The following is a 27976-nucleotide window of genomic DNA, read 5'->3' as shown; positions in this document are numbered from 1 at the left end:
GTTGGAAGTCACTCTCTAGCTTCCTGGTCTTGTCACATGGGATCTCGACTCTGCTTTGTCTGTGCGTTCCCAGGATTCACTCTGCCACTGTTGCTAGTCTCTGGGCTCCCTCCTCCCCACGCCAGTGGTGTCCACTCCCGAACTGGGAAACCGGAGGGTGTGTGAGTGCTGGCAGAGTCGCACACGCTTCATTCATTTGTGTCCTGTAAGTGGAGCGTGTCTTGCTCTGTGAGCTGTCACCCCAGAAGGCCAGTGTTTGCAGAGTTGTCAGAGTGGCGGACGCCACCGGATGGCTGTGTTTCTGCCTATGTTGTGCCAAGCAGACCTGTGGTGGTCTGCATGCAGGTGCACGTTGTTGCCTCTGGTTTCAGCATCATCTGTGGAGGAAGGTTCTGAGATGCAGGGGAGGGGAAGGCCTGTTGTCATCAAGTCTGGTCCAGTGGTGCTGGGTGAGGTGACACAGGGCCTCCAGAGGGCTGTGTCAGGGCTCCTTGTGGGTTTACGGACAACTGACACTGGGCATGGAGCCAGCTCACGGCCTTTCTCATCCTGCTGTGCTCCCTCTCCTCCTCCAGATGAGCAAAGTGTGGAACGACCTGAAACCCAAGCTAAACTGCCTCTTCGCTGGACCCAACAGCTCCCTAACCCTGCCGAGGTCCCCGCAGGACGGTGTGTCTCCTCACTAGTGCCAGAGGCCTGGGGCGGGAGCTCCCAGCAGCCTCACTAAAACCTCTTTCCAAATGGCGTGTCCCTGTTTAATTCCCTTCAGATAGCAGCTGACACCCAGGCTGAGCGGGGCCAGGGTCTGGGTGCTCCCTTATGACCCCAGGCCTGAGTGTCCTCGGAAGCTGGAGGCCACAGGCACCTGCTCTGCTGCCTTTGACCTCACCCACCCGCCACACTGTGCCTGTTGGTCTGGCAGAGAGAAGTTGAGGGTCCCTGGAATGGTTTTCTCCCTTCCAGAGGTTGGGGCGGCAGGAAGGTTTTCACACAGCAGGTGCTGGGGGCCACGTGTAGGGGGTACCTGGGAACTTAGAGAGGTCGGGGGTGGGGGTGGGGTCTGGATCAGCTGAGCCCGCAGAGGGCAAGACTGTCCTTGGGTCAGACAGGAGGTGGCTGTACCTGATAGAATTGCAGGCCAGCTGGCAGCTCTGGGTGGGTGCAGGTGCAGCAGGGGGAGTGTGCATGAGGTGGGGACTCAGGGGTCGCTAGGCACACAGACGGTGTTGATGTCCAGGGGACGAGCCCCAGGGAGCACTGTGGGGGCCCTGGCCTGGCCTCTAGGGTGAAGTGTCTGGTGTCCCTCCCTGTGTGTCCACTCCTGCTCTGACCCCATCTGTGCCCCGTGGTCTGCAGCGTAGGACATAAGGTGAAGTGGTGCTTCTGTTTGTCCGAGGTCAGGAACAGTGGTGTCCTCTCAGCTGCTTGGCCGCCATCTTCAGAGACCACGCCTGGAGGCGGGCAGGGTGGAGGAGGGCAGGGGTGTGGGGGGTGGGGTCCAGCTGGGCTCTGTGGGATGGGTAGTTGGAGTTGCCGTGGCTGATCTGCTTTACGATGACCTGTTAAGGTCCTTACATCCCTCCTCGTAGCCTGCCTTCTGCACCCGCAGGCCCCAAGGGCATCTGTTCTAGATGCTCTGGGGTCCCTGCAGGCCTAGGGCCTGGGTGCTTTCTGCCCTGAATCCCTACTACTGTGTGAACATGAGCAGGGTGGGTGCTTTGTCCCAGGCCTGGAGTGGTGCTGGAGGATGCTCTGCACTACAGGATTCCTGAGATTCATGCCTTCTGGGGATGTGTGCAGACTCCTGGGGTTCTCCCTGGGTGCCATGTTGGGGGGACTTGGACCAGCATATCTGCACATAGCACAGGGACCGAGGGTAACTCCCACAGACGATGGGCTTCCTCCAGGAGCCAGTGCACACCGGAGTCTGGGGAGTGTCCTTTCGGGCCAGCCAGCCAATCGTGTCAGGCTGGGATTCGGGCCCACCCCATGTGTGGGTTCTGTCTATGCTGGCAAAGCAGCCATGGGGGTGCAGGGAGAAGGCCTGCTGTGCACCATGCAGCCTGAGGCCCATGACTGCGGCTTGTGCCTTCCTGGGCTGACGAGAAGGTGCAGCGCGCCTGCAGAGCCCAGCAAGCTGGGGCCATTTTGGTCACTGACCTGTTTTTGGGCTGTGCTTGCCTCCTGACCCCCTGATGGAGAAGCGGGTTCTTGGGCACTGTGAGTGGGTCTCTGCTGCCCCACAGGGCTGCTTCCATGGCACTGTGTACACTTGAGCTGTAAAGCGTGACCTCCAAGCCTCCTGTTATGTCCCCTTGTCAGCTGCTGCTCACCTGCCTGCAGTCTGCCTGTGGCCGTCGAGGTACAGGCGACCCCAGGACAGTGGAGAGCTGGGGAGACATTGGGGCACGCACATTGGGCAGCAGCACCAAGGTGAGAGGGCTGGTGCTGGGAGGGTCTCCAAGGGCAGAGGAGACCCTGTCAGCAGAGACTTTGTGTGCTTTCTGAAGAGGACTTTCTGACGGCCCCACGTTCCTGTGCGGAAAGCCAGGACCTGCTCTCGCCTGGAGCTCTTGCCATGTTCCCGAGGCTTACCTGGAGGAGCACGTTCTGGTCCATCCCTCCCTCCTCTAGGCTCTGCGGGGAGGTCAGCAGACAGGGAGAGACTTGCTGGGGGTGGAGAACCATAAGTTCTCAGCTGGAGACGAGGCCACCTTTGGTTCCACACAAAGCCTCCATCTAGCCCCTGCACCTGGGCTGCCACCAGATCCCTAGGCTCCGGGATCTTTTGCTCAGTGGTGTCCAGGGAGGCCCAGGCTGCCCGCAGCTGCAGGTCAGGGAGCGGAAGGGCCTCACCTTGTCTGCCACCGCCTGCCTGGTCCTCACACCATGGGGACAGAGCCCTGCTCCCCAACTGCGGGAAGGCTAGAGTGGAACCGGACCCAGGTTCACCCACAGTCACCTGCACACACAGCAGAAGTCACCTGTGGTGTGGACCCAGGCGCGGGGGTCAGCATACTGAAGTCAGGCTGTCTGCCCTCGAGGCCCTTCCCCTCTTCCCGACGCAGTTTCACGTGTGGAGCACTTTATAAGGTTGTGGGGGTCAGTTACTACTACACCAGGAAACTGGAATCGTTCACAAATGGCCTACATTTCAAAATATTTTTTATCAGTAAACATGAACAACGATTAAACCTGTTTATGAAAATTGAGGAACTTGTGTGTTCTCTGCCTCTCCCTTTCCTGGTGGTCAGAGATCTGGACCAGACTGCCCCGACCCTTGGGGTAAGCCTCTGACCTGTTACACCGGGGTCTCAGACCTGGGCCATGACTTTTCCTGTTTCCCCTCAGTGGAGGGGTGGCGAGCAAGGATGACACATCTTTGAGCCCACGCTGGTCCTCCCAAGAGCCCATGGCACTGCATAGGGCAGTAACTGGCCTTCCAGCTGTCCCCTCTGGCCCACTCTGCCCCAGGTGGGCCTGGCGGCTTCCTGAGGACAGGGGTGGGCTGGCTGTGCTGGGGCCCCATGAAGAGTGTGGAAGAGATAAAAGATCTTTATTTTCACGTCCACCTCCCTCCACTCCACCCCCGACTGCAGTCCCGCCTTGGGGGCTCAGTGAGTGTGTGAAGTGACAGTGCGGTGGTTCTGCAGCCAGTCTCCTGCACCGTACTGCCTCTATAGTTTGTCCACTTCATGTAGCGTATAGTCCAGGATGGTGTTGGGACCCTGAAACCTGAAGTACCCATGGAATTTCTTCTTCTGGAGCAGGAGGGGAAACCAGTAGCTGTCATCTGGCCACATGTCAGTGAAGGGGATTTGGTCCAGCTGAAACCACCGAGGGCGCATTTCTGTAGCAGATGGAAAGGAGAGAGCACTGACATTCCACCTGGGTTTAGACTACCCATCCCTAAGGAATTACCAGGCAGGTGTGTGAGGAACTGGACAGATGTTTGGGGTCAGTCCCTGTGGCCAGGTCACTGTCACTATGCAGAAGAACAAGGCTGAGAGCTAGGTGCTGGCACAGTGCCTGCCTCCTGGACCTGGCCACTGGCGTGGGGAGCACAGCCCCCCAGACTCACCATCGCTCTCCACAGGAGTCCCCTGGATGCTGTCTGTGCAGAAGATGTGTACGTCCATCAGCTCAGGCTCACCCACAAACTCAAACATGATCTGGCCCACCTTGTGAAGTGTGTCCACAGTCAGACCGCTCTCCTCTCGCAGCTCCCTGCGGGCCAAATGGGCGACAGTTACAGCGTGGTGCTGGAAGGGTGGTGGAGCACCTGCCTGCTCCCCACAGCGACTTGGACAAAACTGCCAGTTATCTGGGGACCATTTAAAAACGGATTCCACTCAGAGGTTCTGGCTTAGGGTACACGGGCCAATCCAGTTGTACAGCCTGTGGGCCACAGGGCAGCCCAGGCCTGGCCCAGTTCAGCTACTCAAGGGTCATGGGAAGAACCTCCCACTCTATGCAGCAGCACCTGCTCTTCCCACAGGGTGGCCACAGTCCCATGAATGCAGCTCGGGCTGCAGGGGCCCCAACCTGAAGAATCCCCCTTCCTCACACCTGAGCTCCAAGAGCACAGGACCAGACTGCAGGTTTCTATGTTCTCTTCCCCAGTGGGAAAGCTTGCTTTCCAGTCTGTTCCACTGAGACACCCTCCCCACCCCACCCCTCCAGCCAGCTTCCCTGCTGCTGATGGCAGGGGGCAGGCGCTTTGGGCGTCTGGCCGTATCATCTCTTCCTGGGGACTTCTCCCCACCGGAGCACAGGTATGATGCACCACTGGATGGAGGCCTTGTGACCCACCCCCCCTCGTGGCCATCTCCTTCGGGCCTCCCTTCACAGGACCGAAGACACAGGGAGCTGGTGCAATGGCTGCCACCTCAAGGAGCTTGGCCAGTTTCCCACCGGGTGTGGGTCATGGGTTGGTGAAAGCGGCAGACTTGCTGGTCACCAGGCCCCTGTGAGGAGCAGCTTTGCACTTGCACCCCAGACCCCTCTAGTCTGCCGCTCAGTTTGCTCCTTCACTGTCCTTCATGGGGCCAGAATTTCCTGGAGGCTCTGTGCTGGCGACTCTAGGGACCCTGGGGATCCCCCAGGCCGTGGCAGCTGTGGAGCTCCATCTGTCCCTCCCTGAGACAGTCTCACTTCCCTACTGCCCTATATTTTTGTTTCTGGAAGTGTTCTAATTATGCCTGACCATTTATAGTTGTATGTAAAGAATGGTTTTGTTTTTTTCTTTTTAGCTTTGATCTCCAAGTTATGTTAGGAACACAATGCATAATTGCTTCCTGTGCCTGGAATGAGAAGCCAGGGAAACCACTTTGCTATATAAAACACACACACACACACACACACACACACACACACACACACACACACACACACACACACACACACACACACACACGTTGAGTCTAAGCGGCCTGATCCCAGCAGATGCCTTCCCTAGCTCAGAACCCACCCCGAGCTCCCTGTATGGCCCACAGAGGAGTACCGTGAGCCGGCGACCACTGCACACCAGGCCTGAGTGGTTTGGAAAGCTAGGATTTCCTCATAGACTGGGTAATTAAAATTGGACTTGACCTAAAAACACGAATGTGTTTTCAGTTGGGGGGTGCAGATGGCTCCACCATTAAGTGTCCTGGCACTCTACAGAGGCTCCCCCCACTCTGACAGGCTGGCGGGGCTCACTTTATAAAACCTTACCTAGTGATTTAATGTTTTGACTAGCTTTGGTTAATCTTCCCCGAATACACAGCAGTGCACGAAATCTCACTAATCTCGCTTCACAGGCTGGGATAATTAGCGGGGATGACAGAAAGTGTCGGGTTATATGTGTGATGCTCAGCTCCCCAGATGGCAGAGAACAGGATGAGTCATGCATTAAACAGAATGACAGCGGCCAAGTGCCTGGGTGGGTATGGGGGCCTCCCTGCAGTCCTGGGGCTCTGCTTCACCCACTCCTCCTGAGGTTCTCTGAGGCCTTGCTGGAGGTGTCAGGTATGCTGGCCAGAGAGATGGGGACTGTCCACCCACCTACAGCTCCAACCTCTGAGGAGACTTCAGGGCCCCAAGTGCCCGTAACCTTCCCCTACAAGCTTCCCATGATCCCCCAGGGAAGACCACTCATGCATATTTGGCCACCCCAAGCCTGCAGGTGATGCTATATTAATCTAGCTCTTGAACTGTGGCCTGCTTTGCGATCTGTAAGGGCACAAGGGCAGTGCAGTAGATAGAGCATGTGCCAGGCTCCTTGCTGAGGCCACCCTGACGCCATGTCAGAAGCCTAGATAGCCATCGTGGTCTGTGGGGCCCTGGGACCCATCTCAGCTTGCTCCTAAGATGGAGTAGAATGTGCCATCTCACGTCTCCCTTACACTCCACAGGGGCAGGGGCACAATACTCTTCTGCCAGAGGGTGTCCTGACCTGTGGCTCCATCTTCAACACTGCGCTAGTGTTGGCGCTAGTATCCCAGTGGCCATGGGAAGAGAAGATGGGAGTCCCAGAGAGCTCCTCAGAGCTGACCCCCAGACCGTAGGAGCCGGTGTGCTACTGCGCGGCTCACCAGGTGATGGGACTGAACTTCCACCCTTGGCCCCAGGGTAAGGCCCAGCCCTCTGTTCCCAGTGTGGAAACCATTACATTATTGTCCCCTGGGGGAAGCATGCTGCCTGTAGGGGCACGATAGGTCTGTATGGACACCCAGGCGTTAAAAAGGAGCTCAGGGCTGCCAGGAGCAAGTGCCCTCCAAGGTCTTGCTCCCTGGATGAGAACTTCACACTGTGAAAAATCATGAGCCTCTGAGGATAATAAACATCTTTATAATACAGCTCGAAGTCTGACAACAATAAAAGGTCACCGATTTTATGAGTGTTCTGGGATCTGTGGTGAGGTCAGGACAGAGATGAGTCGTGGGCCAGGAGACTACCCCACTAGTGGCCTCTGTGCTCAAGCAAGTGTTTGGAGGGCAGACCCCAGGGCCCAGCAGGGCATCTGGTGGCTGTGCTGAGCTGCTTCAGAGGCACGTGGGATGCCTCTGAGGGCCTGTGATTATGACAGAGGGGGCTGCAGGGTGGTGGGAAATACAGTCAGTTCCATAAATGCTATTCAGCCAGACATCTGGACAGATGAATCCTGACGCTGTGCCTGGCATCTTACTCCAAACTCCATTCTAGATGGACTGAGGATTTAATGCTCCTGAACATTCTAGAAGAAAACTTAGGGTGATGCCTTCTTAAGCTTAGAATAGGCAAAGATTTCTTTAAAAGGATGTAAAAATGGTGCCTGTAAATAAAAAGCTGTATATTCGAAGTATCACTAATGAAGAGGCAGGCTATGGAGGCAGAAGAGGCAGGCCTCTTCTACACCCCGTCCCACCCCGGGCACAGCTCACAGGGCCAGATGCCCGAGTCTCGGCAGACTGGGCTCTGCCCAAGCCGTGCCCTCCTGGGGCAGGACCAGTCACACTGTCTGCCACTTGCCAAAACCAGTGATCACACGCAGCAGTGTGGCAGCAGCTCCGGGGTCGCAGGTCTACGAGGGAGAGGTGCACACCAAGGATGGCACATCCTTGGCTTTTCACACTGGGTGGGGTGGGGGGCTGCTGCAACCCAGTTGTGCACCATGACTCAACTTGGTGGATTGTGACTAATGATTAGAGGAGGAGGAACACAGAATAGGAAATATGTTAGTGTACGCCTTCATGTAGTGAGAGCATTGCTGCCTCAGACAGTAGACATTTCTTATGTGGGTTGTGATTTAAAAAAAAAAAAACCCGAACTTGAGAACCACTGTAGTGCCTGCAGCCTTCTTCCCTTCCAGAAGCCTCATTAATATGCGTGTGGAGCTCTGTTCTCTTCCCCAGGGAAAGCAGCCTTAATTAGGCCTACCAACTTTCTTCGGAATAACATCAATAGTGGTGAAGGTTTGTGTAGTGCCTTGTGGCATTTACACACACATCCTCATTTTATCCAACACGCCTATGAGGGGAAAGAAGGGCAAAGGGCTTGAAATCAGAACTGTGTGATTTCAGACAAGTTGCTCGACCTCTCTGGGCTTGGTGTCCTGCCCCTGGGAAGCCAGTAGTGTTGAGGATTAAGGGAGAAAAAGGCTCAGACAGAAACGCTTGTCATAGGCTCCCCTGAATAGACCAAGAAATCCAGTGACTGACCAGCCCCTTAGCTAGAAGCCACATGCACAGCCTCCCAAATATTAACACACTGCCCGTGCCCCCAGCACAGCTAGCACACACTCGGCACTCACTGCCTTCCCACACCCTGGAGCAGCGGCAGGAGCTGTGCCCGTTATTTCCATCCTGCAGGTGAAGGAACCGAGGCCCCAGGGCTCCATCATGAGTTCCAGTGTATCCTTTCGGGAGCTGGTTGTGCAGTCTGGCCTACCCTTCCCTTACCTTTTGGCCCCGTCCTCGATGGTCTCTCCTTCTTGAACTTTGCCCCCGAAGCCATTCCACCGGCCGGCCCCAAAGCCTCGCTTCTTCATGCCCAGGAGAACTCGCTCAGGCTGCAGCACTAGTACCAAGGTGTAGAGCCTGGAGGTGCCCATGGTCCCCGGGGGCCCCTTGAGGAAGGCAAGAGGGCTCGGTCAGTTTGACTTGCATGCAGACGGGGTGTGGATGGAGGCCAGGGGCCCAGTGGAATGGGAAGGGGCAGGAAAGGCAGGGAAGGCAATCTCCCAGCCCAGCCACACATGGCTTGCCTCACTGACCAAGTGAGCTTCTGGGCTAGGAGGAGGCTTGGTGCTCCAAATGCTGTGGCGCCAGTACCCAGGCCCCTGGCAGGAGATGCCATAGTACCCTTGCCCCCCCCCTCCGCCCCCCCTCAGCACAGGGCTGTTCCTGCTCCGGTTTCTAGCCTGTACCCAGAAGCAGGAGGGCAGTCCACCCCAGGCACCAACATAACCATGCATTTTAGCCAGTGGTTCTTGGGTCAGGCTTCTGGCCGTGGCCTTTTCATCAGTGGGGTCTTCTGGCTTATTGGGATCTCCCTTCCCCCTCCTGCACCCCAGCAGTAAGCAGACCTAGAGTCCCGAGGAGTCTGCTCCTGATGGCAGAGAGCCCACCCAGCATGGCTGGCTCCCTCCCTGTGACAGTTCATAATCTGTTCATTACCCTTGCTGCTCCAGAATCTGGCCCTGGAGCCACAAGGGCCCCTCCTGCTTGAATGGGTGTTCAGGGTCCAAAGACAAATTCCAAGGGTGATATCTGGGCTGCTGCTGGAGACATCGTGGAGGACCAGGACCAATTCCCCTGTTCATTCAGCCCTATTACAGCCTGGGGCCCATTAAACACATGTCTTCTATCCTTGGGACCACCCTGGAGGAGATGCAGAAGCACGAGCAGAGATCCTTCTGGGAAGTTCTGGAGTCTGAGAAAAGGGACCTGGTATTGAGGGTAGGTCTCTGGGGTTGAGCCTGGATGCTGCCTACTTTGTCATGATGCTGACAGGTTCCCGCCTGAAGCCCTGGCTTCCTGAGTGAACTGTATAGGCCAAGGGAGGACACTGGGAACGTCAGCTATCATTTAGGAAGTACTCACTGTATGCTCCTCAAAAAGTATTCCATTGAACAGACCTAACAACTCTGTGAGCAAAGACTTGCTGCCTCCATTTTCAGATGAAAAGGCTGAAGCTCAGAGAGGTGGAACAGGGTTGAACTGGACCCAAGATCAAATGGCAGAGCCGGTGTCCCCATTTGGGTCCAATGGCTGTTTGGTTCAGATGGCCTACCGATGCTGGAGCAAGTGGCTGAGGTCCTCAGAGAGCCCAGCTAATGTCAGGGGCTGGGAGGCAGCCTTGGGCTGGGTAGCCCTACCTGTTAGGGCCCTACACTCAGGTCCCTTACCAGGGTACTAAGAGACAATACCCCCTCTCCAACGAGCACCAGGCCTCTTACACACTGCAGGGGCTTGGACATCAAGCCCCCAGGCCACCAGACCCCGGGGGTCCTGGATCCATCACCTCCTCTGAGCGCTGTTCACTTGGCACCCCTGTCCCCCTCTCTTCCTGCTCCCGCAGCTCCCCTCCTCTCTCCCCTCCCCCCAGCCTCCCCCCCCAGGTCCCCCTGTCCTTGGAACTCCCTTTTCCCCTCCCCCAGCCTCTCTCCCCTCCTCGCCCCCGTCCCCCTGTCCTTGAAACTCCCTTTCCCCCTCCCTCAGCCTCTCTCCCCTCCCCCCCAGGTCCCCCAGTCCTTGGAACTCCCTTTCCCCCTCCCCCAGCCTCTCTCCCCTCCCCCCCAGGTCCCCCTGTCCTTGGAACTCCCTTTCCCCCTCCCCCAGCCTCTCTCCCCTCCCCCCAGGTCCCCCAGTCCTTGGAACTCCCTTTCCCCCTCCCCCAGCCTCTCTCCCCCTCCCCCAGCCTCTCTCCCCTCCCCCCAGGTCCCCCTGTCCTTGGAACTCCCTTTCCCCCTCCCCCAGCCTCTCTCCCCCTCCCCCCCAGGTCCCCCTGTCCTTGGAACTCCCTTCCCCCTCTCCCTTCCCGGGTCCCTAGGTCCCCAGGCCCGTCCTCACCCGGCTGGGGCTCAGCGCCAGACTCCCGCGTCCTAGCCCCGCACCACCCGGCTCCGCGCGCGCTTTCGGATCCCGGGCGCCGCTTCCGGGGGCGTGGCCTCGGCCGGAAGCGAGGCCGGCACTTCCGGCGCAGCGACTGGAGGGAGTCGGCCTGCATGGCTCGGTGAGTGGGGCTGCGGGCCTAGAGGCGGACGCGCCGGAGCGCTAGTCGGGACTCACGGGGCGCCTCCTGCAAGCGTGCGGGGGGAGGACGGCCCGGGGCGTCCCAGCTTCCCTCCGCGTAACAGGGGCGCGGACGCGGGCTTCCCGGGCGCAGTGCCTAGGGGAAGACTTCCTACACGAAGCCGGTAGTCGGGGCCGCTTCCGAGGAGCGCGGGCGGGCGGAGGGGGCAGGTGAGGGGGCCTGCAGGTGGGGGGGTGCAGAGAGCGGAGGGGACAGGTGAGGGGGCCTGGAGGTGAGGGGCTGCGGTGAGCGGGCCTGCAGGTGAGGAGGAGCTGCAGGTGAGGGGCTGCGGAGAGCGGAGGGGGCAGGTGAGGGGCCTGCAGGTGAGGGGCTGCGGAGAGCGGAGGGGGCAGGTGAGGGGCCTGCAGGTGGGGGGGGTGCAGAGAGCGGAGGAGACAGGTAAGGGGGCCTGGAGGTGAGGGGCTGCGGTGAGCGGAGGAGGGAGATGCAGGTGAGGAGCTGCAGGTGAGGAGCTGCGGAGAGTGGAGGGGACAGGTGAGGGGGCCTGCAGGTGGGGGGATGAAGAGAGCAGAGGAGACAGGTGAGGGGGCCTGGAGGTGGAGGGCTGCGGAGAGTGGAGGAGACAGGTGAGGGGGCCTGCAGGTGAGGGGCTGCGGTGAGCGGAGGGGACAGGTGAGGGGGCCTGGAGGTGGAGGGCTGTGGAGAGTGGAGGGGACAGGTGAGGGGGCCTGGAGGTGGAGGGCTGCGGAGAGTGGAGGGGACAGGTGAGGGGCCTGGAGGTGGAGGGCTGCGGAGAGTGGAGGGGACAGGTGAGGGGCCTGGAGGTGGAGGGCTGCGGAGAGTGGAGGGGACAGGTGAGGGGATCTGAAGGTGGAGGGCTGTGGAGAGTGGAGCAGACAGGTGAGGGGGCCTGGAGGTGGAGGGCTGTGGAGAGTGGAGGAGACAGGTGAGGGGGCCTGCAGGTGAGGAGGTATGGAGAGCAGAGAGGGCAGGCGAAGAGGTGCTGCAGGTGGAGGGGGCACTGCAGGTGAGGGCTGCAGACAGCAGAGGGGGCAGATGAGGGGTGCTGCAGGTAGAGGAGAAGCTTGCAAAGGGCACTGCAGGCCTGAAGGCTGTGGCACCAGGGCACTTTACCAAAGATACTTGGAAATTGTCCTTCACCTGCTCACACAGGTTGAGTTCAGTTGTATGAGGCAATGTGACTGGTAAGGCCCTGTGTTGGCCTGTGCAGCCATGGAGCTAAGTACAGCAAGGGTCTGTCCCTGCGGGGGTTCTCTTGCAGTCCCCCAGAGCCCAAGGAGAAGTTAGTGGGTGAGCAGGAATATTATCTTTGTATCAATGGTACTATTAACCGGTACTGAAAAACCTTGGTTGACACAAGCAAAGTGATCATCAGTGATGTCTGAGTCTTACTTCTGAAGGAAACTTTCATAAGCTGAGTGGAAGCAATGCCTGCTGTGCTTGAAAGTCCCCAGGAGAAAGCCCCCAGGCCAGGCGGCTGAAACAACACAAACTTCTGTCTCACTGCCCTCACACAGCAGGGGGCTGCAGCCCCAGGCCAACGTCTGGGCAGGACTGGTGTCTCCCGAGGCCCCTCTCCTTGGCCTGTAGATGGCTAGCTTCTCCCTGTGGCTTCCCCGCCCCCCCTCCTGTGGTTGGTCCTGTGTCCCTGTGTCCTAACTTTCTCTTAGGAAGATACCAGTCATACTAGATTTGGGCCCACCCATATAGCCTCATTTTAAATGAATTACTTCTCTATCTTAATTTATTTAAAAAAAATTTTTTTTATTCATTTGAGTGAGATCTTGAGCCAGCACGAGAAGGGGGAGGAACCGGTTGAGGGAAAGGGAGAACCAGACTCCCTGCTGAACGGGGAGCTTGACAGGGGGCTCGATCCCAAGACCCTGAGATCATGCCCCGAGTAAAGGCAGATGCTTTACCAACTGAGCCCCTGAATTACCTAATATTACCAGTCCTATTTTGAGATACCTGGGGTTAGGACATTAGCACACGAGTTTGGGGAAGGACTCGGTTCACCCCATTCCACCTGCTTTCTGGCTGGGTAGCCTTGCCAAGTCTCCTCCCCGCTCCAGTCTCTGGGCGCTGTCTCTGAAAATACATGGGCTGGACCAGGGAGCCTACTTATGTGTGTGATGCCCGCCTGTATGCTCCTGTTTGCTCCCTCAGGTCTTTGAAGCTGCTACATGCATCCCTGCAGTGTCAGAGGTTTCACACAGCTGGGAGTTACTACAAGGGTCGGACCGGTGCTGAACACCTGTGGCTGACGCGGCATTTGAGGGACCCATATGTGAAGGCATCGAAAGTGGAGAGTTATCGGTGCCGAAGTGCCTTCAAGCTCCTGGAGATGGATGAGAGGCACCGGATCCTGCGGCCCGGTCTCCGAGTGTTAGACTGCGGGGCGGCCCCCGGGGCGTGGAGCCAGGTGGCTGTGCAGAGGGTTAACGCTGCAGGCACAGGTAGGGCCTCTGACCACCTTGGGTCTGGAGGTGCAAGCCAGCTGCCCTCTACCAGGAGATTCACTTGGTGAGGACACCTCCTTCTGAGTTGCTTGTTTAGTGGTAGGAAGGCTGAAAGTAGGACATTGATGTTTTCAAAATGGCAGCCACAGTAGAAAGGCATAGATTTAGAGTACCTCAGATTGTACCATGCCCATATGTACGTCAGTGTGTCGCCATGTGCCCTTCGAGAATTCTTGCATAAGTATATGTGTTTTTTTTTTTTTTTTAAAGATAGTATTCTACATCTACATTCTTCCTGCTGCTTTGGAGCCTTCACAGAGCTGTGTTTTCTTTTTCACTTACTAATATATGGACATCTGTCCATGACAGCAGATCTGTACCAATCCGAGGTTTCTGGCTCCTGGTCCTTGAAGCTCTGGTCTTCCCAAGGCCCCGCTAGGTCTGCTTCCCGGAGCACCCGTGCTGGGGCTCTGGCTTCTCCCCTCTTGTTCAATCTGAGGGACTCAGCTTTTGCCATCTTATATTTTAGGATCTTGTCAAAGGTTTTCTATATGAAGATGGTTCCCCCAATTAATCAACAGGGTCACCAGTACCCTCAATTTAGAAACCTATATTGTCCTTTTAAATGCTTGTGCAGAACTCCAGATGGCAGCTGTCCTGTGCTGTACAGCTGGTCTCCTTCTCATGGGCACCAGTGTTGCTCTCAGGTCTATTGCTAGGGTCTGCCACGCTGTGATGAGCATCTCTCCCCCTTCTCTGATGCTGTAAAATCTGAGGGTACCACAGTCCCTGGCACTATATGAAATATGCCGATTCACGAGGACCTCTCTCTGACACCTAGGGGGAGGACGCTGTGGCAGTAGTCCTAGTGAAAAATGAGGTTCAAAGGAGCTTGCTGACCTGCTGAAAGCGCAGACTGGGGACTGCTGCTCCCTGGGTTCATGACTTAAGAATCAGCCTTGTTATTATGGGTGGGATACCTCCAGGAACTCTAGAACAGGCGGAAAAAATGTTTTTAGCTCAACAAATACTGCCTAAGTGAAGGAATTTGTGTCAGAGACTCCAGCTCCTTTTCCTATCACTGAGCCTGTCTACAGACCTAATGAGTGATTTTAATGCTTCCTGGCATTGTAATTGTTCTTCAGAAGGAGGAAGTGGAAGAAGCAAAGAATTTGGATAAGATGACTGAGTTTTTTTTCCTCCCAGAAGTGGCAAAAATGTACCCAAAGGTATTTGCCTCCAGCGGACCCTGCCCGAGGTTATAATATTTGGGATATTGAAGGAAAAAAAGCCAGTGTATAAAATGAGATGTGGGATTTTCTCCTTTCCAGGATGAAAATGCAGTTTTCTCCTTTGAAAAACATGCTCTGCAAAATGCCTGGACTTCTGATATTTAGTTAGAAGTAGAATATGCGTTACTCCACCATGGAACAGTTTGTTTGCTGAGCAGACTGAACTAGCAGGTCTCTGCAGCCTTGTCCTCCCGCGTGTGTTGGCAGAGTAGGGGCCCTCCTCCATGTGGGGGAGGGACGCAGATGGGGACACCAGGGCCACGAGGGGAGCTGCACATCTGGGGGCAGCTGTCCTGCAGGCAGGAGGGCCTCTTGGGAGCCAGGTGAAACCCTGGCTTCTTTATTGCACAGCTGGTGCCACTCAAACCCAGCCAAGGGGTCAGATTCTACACCTTGTCTTCCACCTGTCTATGTTCCCCATTTCTTGACTTGTTTCTTAGCAGTTTCTGTATTGAAAGAAATTGGATGAAGCTGCAAGATGGATGTGTTGATTTAATCCAGAGGTACTTTACGTGCTAGTGTATCAAGGTCAGAGATAAGCCCCCTCTCAAAAGGGCAAGCCTCGGGAAGTGACATGAAGCCAGAGTTGGAGTCTTGAGCCTGCCCCGGGTTGCTTGAGCTCTGAGCCTGGGATTCCTCCCACGAGGAATGAGGACTGCCACTCCTGCCATGTGTTTGTACAGGACAGATATTGCTGGGGAGAGCCCTCTCATCCATAGCTTTGCATGTTTGTTCTTTTCCTGTGTCCTGACTTTTTATTTCTGTTTTTCCATTTGTATTTCTAAGGGGATTCAGGGTGTAAATAAATAACATACAAACTGTGTTTTTTAGATCCTGGCACTCCTGTTGGCTTTGTGCTTGGGGTAGATCTTCTTCACATATTCCCCCTGGAAGGAGCAACTTTCCTGTGCCCTGCTGATGTGACTGACCCGGGAACTCTGCAGAGAATCCAGGAACTGCTTCCTGGTGGGAGAGCAGACGTGATTCTGAGTGACATGGCACCCAACGCCACGGGGATCCACAGCCTGGATCATGACAGGCTCATTCGCCTGTGCTTGTCCCTTCTGGACCTGGCTGCAGTTGTCCTGCACCCCGGTGGCACGTTCCTCTGCAAAACATGGGCTGGAAGTCAAAGCCTTGCATTACAGAAGAGACTGACAGGGCAGTTCCAGGGTACCAGGACCATAAAACCCAGAGCCAGCAGAAAGGAGTCGTCAGAGGTGTACCTCTTGGCCACACAATACCAAAGAGGGATGGGGTGTGCAGAGGCCTGAGATGTTCTGCTATTTCCCAGCTTGTTCACTCCAGGGTCGTCTGAGCTCTTGCTTGAAGTATGACTAGGGGTGGGGTGGAGTGGTCTTGATCCAGGATGCAGCAGGCAGGACAAGTGGGGGGCCTTTGTTTTAAGCACAAAGATACAACAGAACCATATTTGCTGGCCATGATGTATGATCAGAAACAGTTTCTAGAACATGATTAGTGAAGAGGACCTCAGGAGACGTAGGCGGAGAGGCAAAGCTGAGAAGATGGTGGGAAGGAGCCTGTGGCACACATGGCCTTGGTATAACCTTGCAACTGTCAGGTCTCCACCCTTGCTGCCCCGCCACCGACTGGACCGCAACACCCAGGCTTCTCGTCGTTTTGCTCATATGGTGTAGCATATGAAAATCTGAACTTTCAACTTGGAATTCATTTCCACCTCTCTGGTGGATGATGTGGATTAATTCTTTCCTCAAGCAGCAGGAGTCCCTCTCAATTAGGGAAGGCAATTTGATATGAATTATCAGGGGGTTAGTGTACTTTCTATAGTGGCTGGAAACACGTTGCTGTAATCTTTGGAGCTCCCAAGACTGGCAGCGGCCAGAGCAAGCAGCCATACAGTGTGTCCGTTTATTTCCTTTTACTCTCTTCCAGGAACTCAATGCAGTGTTACAAAACAATGTAGAGTATATGATTTTAAGAGATTTCCATGCTTTTAAGTTTGTTTTCATAAAATCCGGTTTCTTCAAAGCCATTTCCTGGAGGTGTGCTCATCCCTCAAGAAGAGTGTATTGATCGTATCGCTGATTAAGTTCCAAGGATAGGCCTGGGAGAGAGCCTAGACAGATACCCATAATCTCCACCAGGGCCTGAGGGCTCCGTCCAGTGCTCTGAACTGGGCTGGAGGCCAGATTTAGCATTTTCTCCTTTTCCTTTTGGTTGTAGTCATTTATGTTGGAGACTCCTCTGTCCTATCCCCAGTGCACCCCCGTCCCCATCCTATTTCAGGCCTTGTGGGACAGTGCTGGCCCTCCAGACCCTGGGTGGGTGGAGCTGTGCAGACCCTCCAGACCCTGGGTGTGTGGAGATGTGCAGGCCCTCTAGACCTTGTGTATGTGTGAGTGTGTGTATGCGTGTGTGCGTGTGCGTGCAGACCCTCTGGACCCTGGGTGGGGAGAGTTGTGCAGGCCCTCCCGATCCTGGGGGTGGGTATGTGCAGATCCTTCAGTCTGTGGGTGGGTGGTGTGTGCAGACCCTCCAAACCCTGGGAGGGTGTGGGGGGGATGCAGGCCCTTTAGACCCTGGGTGTGGGTGTATGTGCAGACCCTCCAGACTGGGTGGGTGGTGTGTGCAGGCCCTCCAGACCCTTGGGTGTGCGTATATGCAGGCCCTCCAGACTCCGGGTGCGGGTGTATGTGCAGACCCTCCAGGCTGGGTGGATGGTGTGTGCAGACCCTCCAGACCCTGAGTGGGGGGCAGTGTGTGCAAACCTTCGGGGCACAGTGCAGACCCTCCAGACCGACTGCTCAGTCGGGGCGCGAGGGTTCAGGGAGGAGGAGGTTCAGAAGGGAGTGAGAGCCCTGTTACTGGATGAGGGTCTCCGGCTGTGTGAGCTTACGGGGTCCTGGGAGGATAGCCGAGTATTTTGCTTTTCCAGTGATCCCGAGGAAAGTAAAGACCCACTAATTCAAGCTAACACTGTAGTAGAATTTTGAGAGTCGTCAAGAACAGGAAAGTTTGGCCCTTAGAGGCCACCGTTGGGCGGTGCGACTCCGCACAATACAGCGCGAGGCTACTGCCCCAGTGGAGGTCCGTCCCGCTGCGGGAGGCGGGCCCCCCCACAGACCTGCGGGCCGGCCTCTGCTAGAGCCCGAGTACGGCCTCCCGGGGCGGGCGGCTCTGGGGCGCCCGCGGAGCTGCAGGACGCGGGCGGTGCACGCACCCGGGACTTCACGGCCGGCTGCGCAGGTCTCGCGAGAGCGCGGCGGCACGTCTCGCGATACGCGGGCTCGGACGCAGAGGAGGGAGATCTGAGCGGCAGCGGCGGAGAGCTGCCGGGGTTGGGGCCGAGGTGAGTGCCCGGGCGCCGGGGTCCCCGGTGGGCGGATATCCGAGGCGGGCCCGGCCCTCTGCCCGCTGGTCTCTCCCCGCCGCGCTCGGTCCCTCGGATCCAGACCGGAGTTCGAGCCGGCTTCGGCGGCGGCGGTGCGGAGCGGGGTCGGAGCGGAGCCGGGGTTCCAGTCAGCTTCCCTGGGGACGGGGAGCGGGGCCGGGGTCGGAGCGGGGGTCGGAGCGGGGGTCGGAGCGGGGTCAGGGCGGGGTCAGGGCGGGGCCGGGGTCGAGGTCCGAGCGGGGTCAGAGCGGGGCCGGGGTCGGAGCGGGGTCAGAGCGGGGCCGGGGCCGGGGCCGGGGCCGGGGCCGGGGGCCGGACCGGGCAGACCCCACCGGGCAGACCCCACCGGGCGCCTGGGGTCTGGCAGAGCCACCTGGGAGCCGGGGTTTGCAGCGGGGCGGCAGGGCCCCCCCGCCCCGAGTAGCGCCCAGGCCAGGAAGGGCAGCCCAGGGGTTGTGATTTGCAGCGCTTGGGTTTCCGCGGTTGGGTTGAGGATTGGAGTCTCTTGGGTAAAGAGGACGGAGTTTGAGTACCGCCTGAGCGCATCCCCAGTGCAGCGCCTTAGTTCCAGGCCGTTGAAAGGTTGAAAGCGTGTGCGCTCTTCGTTCCGGGGGATTGCACGCATCAGCTCTTACAGGGGCGCCTCTCCGGACCAGGACTTCCCAGCTTGGCTTCCCATCACTGGTCGGAGAGTACGGCCCCGTTCGGAAGGGTTTGCTTCCTAGAGTGGACCTCTGCTGTCCAGTGCAGCTCGGGCCTGCATCTGCCACGGCCCTCAGCACTCTGTGCTTGCTTGTCCTGTTCCGCCTTCTACTCCGTGTTTCCACATGCAGTGTGATTGAGAGGTCGAGAGGACAGCTGTGTTGTCTGGGGTGGAAACACGGCCCACAGAGGAGGGCTCTGTGTGCATAGGGCCAAGGTTCTCCCCAAACGGAAATTCCGAGTCAACTAAGATTCCTTGCTTTCTTTCCTCCTCTGGGGGGAACGTGGAGAGGTGTTTTCGATCTAACGCTCAGGGAAGTCCGCGTGAGCTGGCCTTTTACCTAAGGGGTGCTCCCTACCCACTGGTTGGCAGGTGTGAGGCCACCGTCAGCACAGGTTTGGGGATGCAGGTTTGGAGTTGGTTTTCTTTTCTTTTCTTTTTTTTTAATATTTTAATTATTTATTAGAGAGCAAGAGAGAGAGGACAAGGCAGGTAGGGGCAGAGGGAGAAGCAGACTCCCCGCTGAGGAGGGAGCCCACCCTGCAAGACTCCATTCCAGAACCCTGGGATCAAGACCTGAGCAGAAGGAAGATGCCTAACCAACGCCTGGGGGGTGCTTGTGCTCTGCCCTCCGTGCCCTGGCTTATGGAGCACACCGGACTTTAGAGCCACACAGATCTGGCTTCTGGCCTGTTTTGTAACTTTCTGAAGCCTCGCTTTCTTTTTTTATTTTATTTATTTATGACAGTCACAGAGAGAGAGAGAGAGAGAGGCAGAGACACAGGCAGAGGGAGAAGCAGGCTCCATGCACCGGGAGCCCGACGTGGGATTCGGTCCCGGGTCTCCAGGATCACGCCCTGGGCCAAAGACCGGTGCTAAACCACTGCGCCACCCAGGGATCCCTGAAGCCTCGCTTTCATGGTGTGTGAAATATGTGCAGAAAGACCTCGTCTCCTGTTGTGTGGCCTGAGATGTCCTGTGTGATGTTATAGGCAGAGTGATGAACTATGGCACCAGGCACCCCCCATCCGACTTATGATGGATGCTGTCATCCTCACAACAACTGTGCAAAGTGACCCTCGTGACCGTACTTTCCAGATGAGTCCACACTGCCAATTAACTTCGAAAATGTGGCTGTGACACTGGAGTATTGTCAGGATTCTGAGGGAGCATTGGGAGAGTGGGGCCACCCAGAAGTGCCCCTGCCTAGACCTCTGGTAGAGCTAATGGTGCCTGCAAAGGCTCACCGTCACCCCTCCCTGTTTTCCTCCAGAAGCAAAGTGGCCATGGATGACCTGATGGAAAACACTACTGTGCTGTCCACCCTGAGGTCTCTGAACAACTTCATTTCCCAGCGGGTGGAGGCAGGATCTGGACTGGATGCTTCCACCCCTGCCCAAGGTTCTCTGCAGATGCAGTACCAACAGAGTATGCAGGTGAGTGCCGTGTAGCGTGAAGGGGTCTCGGGTGGAACCTGTGTGCCCTTGACAGTTCCTTTTCCAGTTGCAAGTAGTCCAGGTGAGTGCCTTGTGTGTGGAGGGCTCTCCAGGTAAAGAGAAAGATTGGGTGTGTCATGGTCTCTGATTTTGGGGACCCATTTGCAGATTTTGGCTTCAGTCTGCCATGATGTGGCTTTTACAGTTTTCCTATAAGAAGTCTTACTTCACTTCATTTCACTTTTTTTTTTTTTTTTAATATTTATTCATGAGAGAGGCAGAGACATAGGCAGAGGGAGATGTGGGACTCGATCTGTGGGACTCCGGGATCATGACCCGAGCTGAAGGCAGGCACTCAACCGCTGAGCCACCCAGGAGTCCCTCATTTCACGTTCTTAGCAACACTTACTATTGACCATGAAGGTCTCCTGGAGGACTTGAGGTTCCACAGAGTTGTAGGGTCAGTCTCATGGGGGCAGGGGTCACTGGGTCCACGTGAGGAGGAGGTGCTGTCTGCAGCCTGGCCCCTGCCACTGTGCACTGCCGCCACATCAGGCAGCAGTCCCCTGCTTGTGCATCTGGAGCCAGTCTTTGGTAATGGCCTGTGACAGAGCCAGTGGTGTCCTGTGGCCCTGGGAGCCCTGAGGAGCCCCAGGCAACATTTGGTAAGAGAAATGCTCCTGTGTTTTTATGCATTCATTTGCTGAATGTTCAAATATTTTTTGTTTTTTTAGTGGGCTGAGTTGCTCAATACCATTTTTTGGCAAAGACTTTTTTATTCTGAAATTGTTTTTTTAATGTTTGTTTTTTGCCAGTAAAGCACTTTTTTGGAAATAATGGTGGTTTTTGTTTTTGTTTTTGTTTTGTTTTGTTTTTGATTCTTGCTCACTGGTAAAATAAGTTGGCAACTTTGGTCTAAAAAAGTGTTACAATTTCATTGATGCAAATGTCCAGGAACTTTGGGCTAATTTGTCAGAACTATGGAACTTGTGAAGCCAAGTTCTCACTAAGTTAGTGATATTGAGGGCCTCCTCAGTTTGGGGGATCCCATAGTCAGACTAAGCTGATTAGAGTTTTGTAGCTGGAGGACCTGCGAGGGCCCTGACCTGGTCCTGTGGTGTGCCAGGACTTAGCGGTTTTGAGCCCTACCAAGCTACCCCCAAATGGCAGGTGAGGGAACTAAGAACTTAGAGGTCTGGAGAGTCTGGGAATTTTTGCTTAGCAGTCCTCCCCCCACCCCTCTGCCTCCCCCCCTTTTTAAAAAGATTTTATTTATTTATTCATGAGAGACAGAGAGAGAGAGAGAGAGAGAGAGACAGACAGACAGACAGACAGACAACAGGCAGAGGGAGAAGCAGGCTCCATGCAGGGAGCCCGATGTGGGACTCGATCTTGGGACTCCAGGATCACGCCCTAGGCCGAAGGCAGGTGCCAAATCGCTGAGCTACCCAGGGATCCCCATCCCCTGCCCTTTTTTTAAGCTCCAGTTTTTGTGGGAAATTGTTTGCAGTCTGTTCTGCTACATGTCAGTGTTGATTTGATACAAACATGTTTCAGTTACTTTCCTTCAAATGCAGTTGGTGTACCAGGAAGATGTGGCCATAGATACATTTCTTTGGGCTCCTGCTCACTGTGCGGTAGTGCCCATGAGAGCTGGGGGTGCCGTCCTTTGGAGGGGCTGGGCCTTATCTGCAGGCAGAGACTGGGAAGGCCAGTGAGTTTGATGGAGGGTGGTTTTGGAACCGACGTGAACTGAAACGAGAGGAAATGTCAGAGGAGTAAACAAAGGGTGGATCTAGGCCCTCAAAGAGTGTGTGGGTGGGGTGGGGGGTAGAGAAGATGCCTTTCTTCTGGTCTGGGATTTCTCATCTGTGGTTCTGCTGACATTTTGGGCTGGATAATTCTTTGTTTTGCAGGACCACAGCCTTGTGGGATATTAAGGGACATCCCTGGCCTCTGCCCACTAGATGCCAGTAGCAAACACATGCTATCACTCCCCCTTTTGACAGTGGTGTCTCCAGATGTTGTCAAGTGTCCCTGGTGGAACTGACAACCACTTGTTCTAGCCCAGTGCTTCTCAGACTTTATGCCTCTGAAACCCTGAGACTGTGTAAAAGGGCAATTCTGATTGGGCGTCTCTGGAGTGCAGCCTGAGGTTCTGCGTTTCTTTTTAGTGCTTGCAAGCTGCTGTGTTGCCAGCCATTCCTGGAATAGTCAAGCTCCAGTCCGGGTGAGGACAAGGCCCTGACAGTCAGTGGTTCTGTGAAACTGTTTCGTGGGTCTTCTGAGGGCCTTCAAGGCTTGACCCCACCTTTATGTACCTACCCTCTGTGGTAGGCAGACTTCTGAGATGGCTTGCAAATCCCTGGCCCCTGGTGGACCACACTTTCTCCCACTTAAATACCAACGAGGTTTTGTGGTAGCCAGATTTTGCCAACATAATTAAGAACTGAAATCAGTCGACCTCAAGATGGTGGGCCTGACCTCTCAGATGAGCCTTTTGAACCTAGGTGGCTAGGTCAGACAGAGCAATCAGCCACATAGAGCAGGAGAAGGATTATGCATATGGGGGATTGTCCCTTGTTGGCTTTGGAGGTGGAGAGGGCCACATGGCAAGGCATGTGGGCGGGTTCAAGGAGGTGACAGCAGCGCAGGACTGACAGTATGTCCTCCAGCCGTGACAGTGTGGAAGAGGATCCTAAGGCCCAGATGAGTTTGGAGCTTGATCCCAGTGTTGATTTGAGCCTATAAGATCCTGATCAGACAACCTGTGGGTGCCTGGCCTTCTGCCCCCAGAACCTGGCCACTACTATGGGATTTTAGCTGCTAAGTTGGTGGTAATTTGCTACACAGCAATAGGAAGCTAACACGCCCCTTTTTCTCAAACAAACCTACATGCTGTCATTCTTAAAGTATACTTTTCTCTTGTTAGTGTTTAGTTTTTGTTTATTGCCTCTCCTTATTTCCAGCGAAGGGCCCAGCATCCAGCCTTTGTCCCCAGGACTGAGTTCGGGCCTCGTTGAGGGGTTGGTGTTCAGTGAGTGAGTGTTAGACAAGCCACTCACCTGTTTGGCACAGCTGCTGAGGGTTCTCTTTCCTTTGGGTATGACCTGATCAGTTGGAAGAACGAGCAGAGTGGATCCGCTCCAAGTCCCAGGTTGTCCAGGTGGAGCGAGAGAAGATACAGATGGAACTGAGCCACAAGAGAGCACGAGTGGAGCTGGAGCGGGCAGCCAGCACCAGTGCCAGGTGCTATGAGGTGGGTGCAAGGAGGTGGCTCTGGCCATTAGGAGCTCTGAGGAGGGTGCAGGCAGCTGGCTCTGGCATCATGGCATTATGCACACAGCCTGCCAGGCCATACGGCAGGTGAGCCTCCTGGCTGGGAGCCTGGGTGCTCAGCCTGTGGGGTGCTAGGGCCTGCCTTCTTAGGCCACAGATAGCAACTATGCATGATGTCCTTGAGGTGGGCAGTGCACAGGAGACAACTGTCTGCCATGTCTGCCTAGGGAGATGCTGGTTCTGGTGGGCCTTCCTCTGCTGAGCTGCCTGTTTTCCCTGCTACCCCCAAACCCCCTGCCCTGAAGAACTGGGTTATAAATCCAGCATTTTCTTTTAAATATTTTATTTATTTATTCATGAGAGATACACAGAGAGAGAGGCAGAGACACAGGCAGAGGGAGAAGCAGGCTTCCTTGCAGGAAGCCTGATGTGGGACTCGATCCCAGGACCCCAGGATCATGTCCTGAACCAAAGGCAGATGCTTAACCACTCAGCCACCCAGGTGCCCCCGAGTGACAGGTTTAGAAAGTCACCTGTTGTGTGAAGGTCTCAGATCCAGGCCAGACCAGTTTTGTTCACATGGTTATAGGGCCTAAGACCAAGGATTAGTCTTGGGGGTACTTCCTGTTGTCCCTGGCTTAGCCAGGGCAGCCTGGGAAAGTGCAACCCTCCATTACCTAGAGAAGGTACTAGGTTTTTACTGAGGGTGTAAATCCCTTCTTCTGCTTTATCAACAGCACTTTGCCAGGGGTTGTCAATAAGTGCTCATCATTTGCAGAAATGCTGCCAAGACTCAGGCAAAGCACTGGACCAGAAAGTCTCTGATCTGCCTACGCTTTCCCCAAGGGTGGATATCTGGCCCCATTCTTGCCTTACATGGCATATTTGCACACTTTCTTAGTCTTGTAAGAATAGTGGATGTCTTCAAGGGTGTTATGCTAATTGGATGTATTCAACCCTGATATGCAGGCTTCTGGTTATGGTGTGCTGTGTGGGCCTCGTAGCCCAGGAACATGGCCTGTGAGTGGGTCCCATGGCTTCAGCATTGGTTCTGGTGCTGCTCTGAGGGCTTCTTAAGGTGGGACTTTAGTTAATGTTCTGTGTCAACCTAGAGGGACAGTCCTGGAGGAATTGGTGGGAAGGGACAGGGAGAGGCCACGGGAATCTTGCTGCTCTTGAAAGTGCCTTATTAGGGATGTGGGGATGGCACCAGGGACCATCAGATGGTCGGAGTTGTGATATTGGTGGTGCTACTGCCCTGGCTCTTGGGTAGAAGGCATGGCATGTGGAGCTATTGGAATTTTTCTGGGCTATAGTCTGTTAAGGACAGGACCTGGCCTGGCTGCCGTAGGTCTCCAAGGTCCAGCACCGGCCATGCCACCTTATAGGTGCTTAGAATACATTGGAATGGGTGGGTGGGTGAGTGGAGGGGATCATTGCACTGATGGTGGAAGTCTTTTCTTGGGGAAATTGAAGCGTGCAGGGCTGAGTTTAATCCTGGGCCCTCACTGAGCTTCGCTTTCCTCCGAGAGGCCTTTCCCTTCCCACCCACAGACGTGGCTGAATGTGACCCAGAACCATCTGAGCCAGTGGCTTTCAAATTGTGAGTCTTGGACATCTGTCACGGTTTTTCAGGGACTGCCAGTTTGACGGTGGGGATCTCAGAACCTTTTAGATGGTAAGACTTTGGTTGGTGTCTGAGATCTGGGAACCTACACGGATGGCCTCTGTCTACTTGGGACCAGCAGCCTGAATAGAGATGCTATGTCCCGCTCTGTAGTGGGCTGCCTGGGGCCCTGTGTTGTGGAAGGGTCCCCTGGCTGTTCGGAGGCCATACTTGCAGCTTGTTATCCCTGTGAGTCCCTTGAGCAGGCCGTGTTCTCTGCATTCATTCAGCTCCTCCTTGATGCTGGGCTAGAGAGTCCTGGTATAAGCACTTGCCTTGGGAATGCTGGCGAGCCTTGTAGGGAGCTTCAGCAGCTCCATTTCCCAGGAGGAGGTCAAAGGTTGGCAGCACAGGTCACTCTTCTGGGGCTGAGGGTGAGCTCCTAAGTGGCTACTAACTCCTGAGGCCCCCAGTTACGTCAGAGTGAGGAGTCTCAGTCCTGTGGCTGCCTTCCTGGCATAAGACTCATGGTGGTTTTGAAGGCTTATGGGAAAGGATGTGCCTGGAGGGGCCTGGCCTCTTGCAGTGTGAGCAGGGCCTGCTGCATGGGCAGCGCCTGTGTTGGAGGGGTCCCCATCCTGAGGGAGGAGTGGGGTGGGCCTCCCGACTCCCACTCACTCTCCCCACTCCGGCAGCGCGAGGTGGACCGTAACCAGGAGCTCCTGACGCGCATTCGGCAGCTGCAAGAGCGGGAGGCTGAGGCAGAGGAGAAGATGAAGGAGCAACTGGAGCGCCTCAGGATGTGTAAGCAGAGCCTGGATACTGCTGGCCAGAAGTTGCGGGAGAAGGAAGAGGGCCTGGCTGCAGCTGGTGAGGTGAGGACTGTCCCAGGAGTGGTGTTTCTCGGGGGAGAGGCGTGGGAGCACTGGGGCACCCCCACTGCGGCGCCTCCTGGCCACGAATGCACTTGATGGTGTTTGCATCGTTGTCATTCTAGTAAAGATACTCATTTTCCACTCTGTGGCCTTCAGTTCATAAATCAAACACTTTCTTAGTCTTTGTAATTAAGACTTTTAATGGTTGACTAGTCTGCATTTTTGTCATTTAAAGAAATGTCTGCGTGCATCCTGGTATGTATACATGCATGCACACAAACGTGGCAGGTAGCACGTAGCTTGTTGCTTCTGTTCCTTATTCTGACACATCCATAGGAGTGGGGTTTGAGGTCAGTGGGGACAGCCATCAGACTTTTGCTACCAGGTGCTGTGTTGTCCTGGCAGCGAGGTTGAGGGCTCTGGTTTCCCTGAGCCTGTAATGGATGGTGATATCTTCTGGAAATACCTGTGGGTTTTTGTTTTTTTCCTTCCCTTTCTGAAGATGTAAGTGATACCCCTGGATTTGCATTTCTTTGATTATTAGCGGGTCTGTTAGCATCTGTGAATGTCTTTGAAGCCAGTGCATAGATGAACTGTAGTCCTTACTGTCTCTACCAGTTAAAGGTTGTATAAATTTTAGAAACAGCCCAAACATTGATGCTGGTGGAAACTGGACTCTCCTGACCTTCTCTGTCCCTTTGCTGTAGCGGTGTGGATCACAGGTGCCTTGAGGAAAAAGATGAAGCACTGCCCAGGGAGGGAGTAGGGCACAGGATCATTGGTATTCTGTCTCTGCGTGCTTTTCTCTACTTGATAGATCTTGGGAAGCAGGCTGCAGGTTATTTTTGCCTTGGCAATGCTGGAGAGCATGTTAAGGTTGTTACTACATCTGTCTTCTGATATGGATGTTGGCAGGAGAGGAACCGTGATCGGCCTCAAGACAAGTCCCTGTGTCACCATTGGCTTGCCTAGGCCACATTCTGGGGCTTGCGTTCGGGAGGCTGGTGTGGGGCCTGTGGGGGAGAGCAGGGCCTATGCTCTCTGGTCAGTGAAGAATGAGGTGGTAGGAGACCCTTGCCACACACATTGCAAAGAGGACGAGAAAGGGGCCAAGGGTGGGAAGGTGGTGGCCAGCTGGGATGGAGGATCCTGAATTCTGTTTTTGTTACTTTGTACTTCCTTGCCTTCTCTCTGTGACTCTCAGTAGGTGTCACTGCCCCTGAGCTCGCTCTCACCACATGCTTGGGTCATGTGCTCAGTGCTGGGATTGCCCAGCTTCCCCACAGCCGTGTCCGTGTCCTGTGTGCGGCCAGCCATGTGACCCTGTGTCCTACACAGCGCCTGGTGTCCAGTGTGCATTAATTGGAATCTGGAATCAGGAAGACTTGTCTTCCTTTTTCTTTTTTTGAAGGTTGTCTTCCTAATTATGTGTGTTTTAGTACCTTCATTCTTCTGTGATGCCCAGGTTGATAGGCACCCTAGTAACAGAGCAGACTGTGCAGATGGTTGGAGTATGGGTTGTAGATGGCCTGTGTCTGCCTCCCCTGGGGAATGTTGGGTAGCAGCATCGATCCATTGATGTGGGTCCTGGGTTGGCGTGGGCTTTTGGACCAGGTGAGAGTGTGTCAGGTCTCTTTGTTGGCAGGGGGTGCTCTGGCACTGCTGGTGTCCCTCACTGTGGGGAGTTTGCTGGACTGGGTCCCTGTCCACTGTTCCAGGAGGTTAATTGACAGTGATGTTTATGAGTGGGCTTCCCTGTTGGCTTGACTGGGAAAGCCACAGAGGGAGAGCAGTCACCAGATGGTCAGTAGGAAGTCACCTGGTGAAGGTGCAGTCTGATGGAAAGGCAGCAGGTTTGCCCCTGAAAGTCCTGAGGCTCTGCCGCGGGCCAGCCTTCCCAGTTCCTGCTTTCTGCTCCCACTGCTTCTGGCTGAGGGCACTAGGTCTGCATGGCATTCCCGTGGCTCCTTTATTCTAGGGGGCTCCTGTAGCATCATTCTGAAGATGGCTTCAGTCCACCATTTGACTGTGTCACAGGGACCTGGCTGTGGTTCACAGGGAGTGTTTTAGCTGGGACAGTGGCATGTGGGGACCCATTCGGGTGGAGAGACCAGGACAGGCATGGAGAGAGAGCCACACAAGCACACTGGGCATAAGCAAGGATCCCAAGTGACAGATGTCATGGGGCTCAGCCTCTCTTGGTAGGCAGCTTGTCA

General features: G+C 55.5%; 4 protein-coding genes across 7 annotated transcripts in view; 3 read left to right on the top strand and 1 right to left on the bottom strand.

The window, feature by feature from the left end:
• The window catches only part of SNX8 (sorting nexin 8), a 42249-nt gene extending 39037 nt beyond the window's left edge, over positions 1-3212 (top strand). The window contains exon 11 of the mRNA XM_055340699.1: positions 576-3212. Coding sequence (XP_055196674.1) covers positions 576-686 — 111 coding nt within the window. The 3' untranslated portion in view covers positions 687-3212. The remainder of the gene's footprint in view (positions 1-575) is intronic.
• A 327-nt stretch (positions 3213-3539) lies between these two features.
• On the bottom strand, positions 3540-10639 carry NUDT1 (nudix hydrolase 1). Of its 2 annotated transcripts, XM_055340049.1 has the most exons (5): positions 10533-10600; positions 9138-9393; positions 8421-8587; positions 4082-4227; positions 3540-3850 (listed from the first exon to the last, which is right to left on the bottom strand). In XM_055340049.1, exons 3-5 carry the CDS (start codon positions 8570-8572, stop codon positions 3678-3680), a joined length of 471 nt encoding a protein of 156 aa, XP_055196024.1. In that variant the 5' UTR covers positions 8573-8587; positions 9138-9393; positions 10533-10600; the 3' UTR covers positions 3540-3677. The 2 variants fall into 2 exon arrangements, with proteins under 2 accessions (XP_055196024.1, XP_055196025.1); XM_055340050.1 differs by lacking the exon at positions 9138-9393 and having other exon boundaries at positions 10533-10639.
• A 14-nt stretch (positions 10640-10653) lies between these two features.
• MRM2 (mitochondrial rRNA methyltransferase 2) lies at positions 10654-16453 on the top strand. Its single transcript, XM_055340048.1, has 3 exons — positions 10654-10695; positions 12904-13193; positions 15320-16453. Exons 1-3 carry the CDS (start codon positions 10688-10690, stop codon positions 15760-15762), a joined length of 741 nt encoding a protein of 246 aa, XP_055196023.1. The 5' UTR covers positions 10654-10687; the 3' UTR covers positions 15763-16453.
• Positions 16454-17658: 1205 nt separating this feature from the next.
• The window catches only part of MAD1L1 (mitotic arrest deficient 1 like 1), a 347835-nt gene continuing 337517 nt past the window's right edge, over positions 17659-27976 (top strand). The window contains exons 1-5 of one of the 3 annotated variants that reach the window (XM_055340059.1): positions 17660-17819; positions 19313-19485; positions 19838-20000; positions 23119-23259; positions 25581-25760. In XM_055340059.1, coding sequence (XP_055196034.1) covers positions 19851-20000; positions 23119-23259; positions 25581-25760 — 471 coding nt within the window. In that variant the 5' untranslated portion in view covers positions 17660-17819; positions 19313-19485; positions 19838-19850. Of the gene's footprint in view, positions 17820-19312; positions 19486-19837; positions 20001-23118; positions 23260-25580; positions 25761-27976 lie in introns of all 3 variants that reach the window. The other 2 variants (XM_055340060.1, XM_055340058.1) reach the window with 2 other exon arrangements.

Source organism: Nyctereutes procyonoides, unplaced genomic scaffold (assembly GCF_905146905.1).
Source record: "Nyctereutes procyonoides isolate TBG_1078 unplaced genomic scaffold, NYPRO_anot_genome, whole genome shotgun sequence".
NCBI classification, from domain to species: domain Eukaryota; kingdom Metazoa; phylum Chordata; class Mammalia; order Carnivora; family Canidae; genus Nyctereutes; species Nyctereutes procyonoides.
The sequence above is the reverse complement of the archived record's forward strand: the minus strand, read 5'-3'. Positions and strand labels throughout refer to the sequence as shown.